Source organism: Lathyrus oleraceus, chromosome 5 (genome assembly GCF_024323335.1).
Source record: "Lathyrus oleraceus cultivar Zhongwan6 chromosome 5, CAAS_Psat_ZW6_1.0, whole genome shotgun sequence".
In the NCBI taxonomy this organism is placed as follows: Eukaryota; Viridiplantae; Streptophyta; class Magnoliopsida; order Fabales; family Fabaceae; genus Lathyrus; species Lathyrus oleraceus.
In genome coordinates, this window is record NC_066583.1 from 173218816 (window position 1) to 173225333 (window position 6518).

At 25.4% G+C, this 6518-nt stretch overlaps 1 protein-coding gene across 1 annotated transcript; it reads left to right on the top strand.

Annotated features, from left to right (window-relative positions):
• Window positions 1-3594: 3594 nt before the first annotated feature.
• Window positions 3595-5136, top strand: LOC127081264 (60S acidic ribosomal protein P1). The gene is made up of 3 exons (XM_051021535.1): window positions 3595-3851; window positions 3944-4156; window positions 4897-5136. Exons 1-3 carry the CDS (start codon window positions 3783-3785, stop codon window positions 4948-4950), a joined length of 336 nt encoding a protein of 111 aa, XP_050877492.1. The 5' UTR covers window positions 3595-3782; the 3' UTR covers window positions 4951-5136.
• Window positions 5137-6518: the final 1382 nt, after the last annotated feature.

Here is a 6518-nt window from a genome sequence, read left to right on the forward strand (position 1 = left end):
ATTTGTTTATTAGTTATTGGAGTGTTTTATCTAGACTGAGCCATATAAGTAAGACAATCTTATTAATCCTACCGATCCAAAACAATAACTTTTTAAAATTTGAAATTACACATACAAATAGTTTCTATTTTTTTTAAAAGGTGATGTTTTAGTCTAAGAAAAGAAAAAAAATGTTTTTCAATCTCAAAAAAATTGATAGTTTATCATAAGAATCATGTTAAAATATGATTGAAAAATAAGGGCCTGTTTGAATCAATTCTCAAAAACTGTTTTTTAATTTTTAAAAAATAAAAACTAAAAAACTTGTTTGATCAACTATTTTTAAAATAGTAGTTTTGAAAATTAGTTTTGTTTTTTAGTTTTAAAAACTGAAAAAGCAAAATTGATAAATATAGTTTTAGTTTTCATTTTTAATTTTTGCTTGAAGAAAATCCAAAAAGTAAAAATTTACGGAAAACTGTAAATTTTTATTAATGATATTTTGATAATTTTTTGATTTTTGATTTATAACTTCAAAAGGATATTAATATTGTATGAGATTTTAAGAAAAAAAAATCCATAATAATAGCATAAAAATATTACCAATAAATATTAATGGTTGATCATTTTAATTTTATTCATGCATTCAAGTTCTAATTTTTTTCTTTAAATAACTTAATTCTTCCGATTTTTTATATTTTCATTAATGAAATAATATATATATATATATATATATATATATATATATATATATATATATATATTAATTTAAAAATATTTTATATATACATCCAACTAAATTACATCAAATAAATATACTAAAAATTAGTCTAATAATGTATCACTAGCATGTATTTTGATTTGTTTAAAAAGTTTTAGATAATAAGAACATACAAATTATATATGGTAAATGTATTTAAGATTATTTTTAAAAAAGTACGTCTCAAAAACCTAACTAAAAATATCTAAAATATATAACTGATAAAAGTATTTTACCAGAGGAAAATATGTATCATAAAAATAATTATTTGAAACTTTCAAAAACAAATATTTAAAATTAATAAATTTATAGTTATGATTTTTATTGAGTTTTAAAATATATGGAAGTTTTCTATTTGAGACAACAAAAATATAAGAATATATTCTTTTTATCAATAAAAATTAGGTTTAAATGCATTTTTTATCTTCTTACTTTCAAAAAAATAAAATTTTGTATTTTGGTCCCCGACTTTGAATTTTTTTTAGTGTTTTGATGTGGAAGTGTTTAAGTGGATAAATTTTAGATGTCATCAGCAAAATTACTCTTAAAGTATGACGGGAATATTAAACTTATCAATCTAAGCACGATCACATTGACAAAATTGTGTCTCAAATGGAGTGTGAGACTCAAACTCAAAAGCCCAATAAAATTAAGACACCAAAAATATAATTTTTAAAATAGAGGAATTAAAACTTTTTATTTGAAAATAGAATGACCAATATTACATTTAAACATTATTTTTGTTAAATTATTATTCAATATATTAACATTTTAGTGAAAGACGGTGGTAGTTCTTAGTGATATCCATTAGAGTAAGAAGTAGATATTCTGAGAGTATATTGATAGATTCATCAAGGTAGTCGTATAAGTAGAATGACTCAACGATAAACTAGAGTGTTGGATCTTCGAGAAGAGACTGAAGCTGAATTTCTTGTTCAGAAAGAAGTTCGGGGTGAAAGAACCAACAAATATGAGTGAGCTCCTCACTCAAGTCAAACCCTATATCAACTATGAAGAGAAGTTCTTAGCTTAAGATGTTGGAAGCAGTCACACATATGAAGAGAGAATCATAGTTTTTGGAAGCATCACTATAGGAAGGCATGAAGACAATAGGCGCCACGTGGACGGAAGTAGAGAAGGGCATTGAGGACCCTGATCCAAATTTTCAAAGTATACTCAGTTGAACATGTTCAGAGAAAACATTCTACAAGAGTGTGCTAAGGCCTAGTTAAAGAACGTCAGAGGTAAGATATCCCAATAACGTAAAGTAGTTAGCACAAATTGATAAATTAAAATTTAATTATTAATTATAATAAAAATATTTTCAATATATATATTTGTTAATAAAAATGTTCTTAAAAAATAGACTACCAAAGAGATTTTTTATTTTCTTATCTCTAAAATTGTTTTTGAAAATTTGCTCACCAAATGAATTTTTTATTTTCTCATTTCTAAAATAGTTTTGAAAAGTTAAATTATCAAACAATTTTTTTATTTATTCTCTTCTTAAAAAGACTTTTCTAAAACAATTTTATAAAATAATTTTTAAAAAGTAAAAAGTAAAACTCATTCAAACAAGCCCTAAGGGCCTGTTTGATTCCTTTTTAAAAACAGTTTTTTAGTTTTTGAAAATTAAAAAACTAAAAACTCATTTGATAAATAGTTTTTAAAAAAGTGGTTTTGAAAACTGTATTTGTTTTTTAGTTTTAAAAACTAAAAAACCAAAACTAATAAAAGTTGTTTTACTTTTGAATTTTTAAAACACAAAAATTGAAAACACAGGAAAAATTTGTAAATTTTTATTATTAATAGTAATTACGTTAATTTGTTAAATATGAATTTGCAATAGAAAATATGTTTTTGTTATACTCACATGCTTAAGATAATTATTTGCATCGGAAAAACTCAACAAATAAAAAATATTACGTTTGTACAAGAGAACACATTTTAATTGGTTGGATATTTTTATGTTTATAACATGTACATTATATATTTATCTACTTTTTATTTTTTAATAAAATTTAATTATCATTCTTTTATGTATCGATTATGTGATTGTTTATATTTTGACATGAACATTCCGTGAAATTACATTCAAAAATATTTAACTTATAGAAAACAAATTGAAATTTGTAAAATTGTAAGATAATAATTTGTAAATTTTATCTCTTTTAAGAAAATGATATGATTGGAATAAAATTAATTTGCAAATAGTATTTTACAATAAATTAAAATAAATTATAAAGAGATTAATGGAGATGTACTAACCTAGTAAAAAAAAATTACACTGTAATTCAATAAAAATATATCATTTTGTTATATCATATAAATAATTTTAAAAAAAATTAATATGATTTAGTGGGATATAATCGTTATTGATCGAAAATATAAAATTAATTTACACTATCAATGTATCATCCATTTTCTCAATTATAAAATAATTGTTTAAAATTTAAAATTAAAATAAATAAATTAGTTTAATTAATAACTGAAATAATTTTATACTTTTTTTAATAACTCTTTAATATATATAATATTTTATCATTTACTTATAATCACATTATTTCTAAAAGTAAAAATCAAATAATATTTGAATTAGTTTTTAAAAACAAATCAACCAAATAATTTTTTTCTTTTATTATCTCAAAAATAGTTTTACAAAACAAAGCTTTCAAATAAATTTTTATTTTATTTTCATCCTAAAAACAATTCTTAAAACTAATTTATAAAACAGTTTTTAAAAACAAAAAGTTGAAATTGAATCAAACAGACTCTTAGTATCATATTAAGAGTTCAATTGAAAAACAAAAAACAAAAAATGTTAATATATGGAAAATCTGGTGTAAATGTAACGCGGGCCTAAATTAGTTCATTGAAAAAACCCAACTTCCAAAAGCCCAAACAATGAAGATCCAAATTGAAGAACCCTAACTCCGTGGACAACACTATATATCATATTTTGCGACATTTCTAAGCAGCCGAGTCTTCGAAAACCCTAATATTTTTCTGTGCCACAAATTCGTGATTCAACCTACACGCCACAATGAGTTCCGGTGAGTTGGGTTGCATCTACGCCTCCTTGATTCTCCACGACGATGGAATCCCAATCACCGTTAGTCTATTATCTCTCTTCAATTCTCTTTCTTTTCGATTATCCCCAAATCAAACTTAGATCTCACATTTCTCTGTTATTTGTTTTTGTAGGCCGAGAAGATCAGCACACTCTTGAAGGCTGCCGATGTCACCGTCGAATCCTACTGGCCTAGCCTTTTCGCCAAGCTTACTCAGAGCAAGAACGTGGACGATCTTGTTTTGAACGCTGGCGCAGCCGGTGGAGCCGCCGTTGTTTCAGCCGGTGGAGCAGCACCTGCCGCGGCTGGTGCTGCAGCAGCAGAAGCACCTGCGGAGGCAAAGAAGGTACATATTTTAATGCTTTTAATCGATGATTTAACCTTATATTATTGTAATCGGTAATGTTCTACTCTATAAATTTGATCTATTACACTCAAATAACCCCTGTAAACGACGTACTGAGACTTGCTGTAGACTGGGATGATGAATAAAATGTAGTGTTAAATGGATATCGATGAATTTAATTCTTTGTTTAAATGTTTATTTTTCTCTGTCTTGATTCTCTTTGGCTATATTGTATTGCTGATATTTATAACTGGTTTGAATGTTTTGAACAATTACGTAGAACTTTTATGTCAAAATTAACATCAAGTGTTTTCAACGTTGTATTTCAAACCTGTCAATCAATGGCCTCAATTGCAATCCCCACAACTGCAACTTCAACTGTATCTGAGATCTCAACCACATTTTAAAGCCAAGAATAGACTATCCTTTATTTGTCATGACTAAAAACAATAACAATATATTGCATTCTTCGTGTTGTACCTGTTGTGTTTTGTTGTAATGGGTCAGTTCAAATCACTGACTATAATTGTTACCTCTACATTTTTATACACTGTCTATTTTAATTTCTAACATACATTATAAGATTAGATAAATTGTACTTTTAGATGTTATTTTAGTCCTTCATGATTGTAGTATGATGCCTGATCCAGTTATTAATCAGCACTGCCAAGACGTCTTACTTACTAAATCATTGTTTAACATAGTGAACTTAATGCACCTTTATTTTGTTGATTTTTCAGGAAGAGGCCAAGGAAGAAAGTGATGATGACATGGGCTTTAGTTTGTTTGATTAGGTTTCTCATTATAGTTTTTTGTAGCCAGACTTTGACTCCTTACAAGGAGTGGCTGGATCCAAAACTTGTTTTGCTTTATAAATTGTTTATCTAAGTGAGTTTTAGCAATCTACTGTCACATTTTATTGTTAAATTTTGGTGAATATTTTTGAATATCTTTCTTAATGATATGGTTATTTCTTATTATATTGACTATATACAGTCTTCTTAGGAATAATATGTCGCCAGTAATAATGTTTTGAGAAGTTTTATGGTGATTTGATATGTTGAACAATGATATGCCATTCTAAAATTTCTGTTGAACGTTGATAACGTTTCTAATAATACATGTTAAATCTCTAAGTCTGTTAAACTTATGATTTGCAGTTTGTCACAGATATCTATATTACATTTAACATACACCAAAGTATGCTACTACACCTTGATGTTGTTATTAATAACACATGTTAAAATGTTAAAATCTCAAATGTATAATAAACTTCAATGGAATTTGAATACTGTCTTTTTAGCAATTCAATTTATATAGACTCCTACATTTGTGCGTAATGCTTTTCCCTTCCCATTGAAGTGTTGCACAATTCTGAAAATTCTTTAACGTACTTGAGATGAAACTTGATTTGGAGATGGATCCTTAGACTTTTTTTCCCTATATGTCCCACTTTTTTCCCTATATGTCCCAAAGTTGAAAATAAATTTTCATTTTGTTCAACTCTGAATTTGTTTTTCAATCCGTCCCTTTTTTTATTGGGCTCGTGTATGCTACTACACCTTGATGTCGTTATTAATAACACATGTTAAAATCTCAAATGTATAATAAACTTCAATGGAATTTGAATACTGTCTTTTTAGCAATTCAATTTATATAGACTCCTACATTTGTGCGTAATGCTTTTCCCTTCCCATTGAAGTGTCGCACAATTCTGAAAATTCTTTAACGTACTTGAGATGAAACTTGATTTGGAGATGCATCCTTAGACTTTTTTCCCTATATGTCCCACTTTATCCGTCCCTTTTTTTATTGGGCTCGTCCATCCATTGGAAGAGGGCATGAAGGCCCATTGCGCATGGCCGAGGGTATGAAGAATCTTTTTTTTAAAATATTTTAAATACTTTATTAAATAGTTTTCTAATTAATTTTATATTTAATTAATTTAATTGATTTTTTAAAAAATAATAACAATTTTTTTATAAAAATATTTAAAATAAAATGTAAATAATAATAGTTTTTTATGATAATAATTTTTTTTTGATGTTATTATTTTTAAAATATTAATAATAAAAATGATTATTTTTTAGAATATTAATAATAGAAATAATAATATTTTTTTAATTCATAAAAAATATTCTAAATATAGGTTAAAATCTTTTATAATTTAAGACGCATAAATATTATTTATTAATTTTTTAAAATTATTTGGGACAAAAAAATGTCATTTATTAAAAATATTTGAAAATAATACTTTACATAAATGAGTATACAACAGACAGAAAGAAAAAGAACATTCAAATTCGAATAATAAAAATATCAATAATATCAATAATACGAATATTATTGTCATTATTATAAG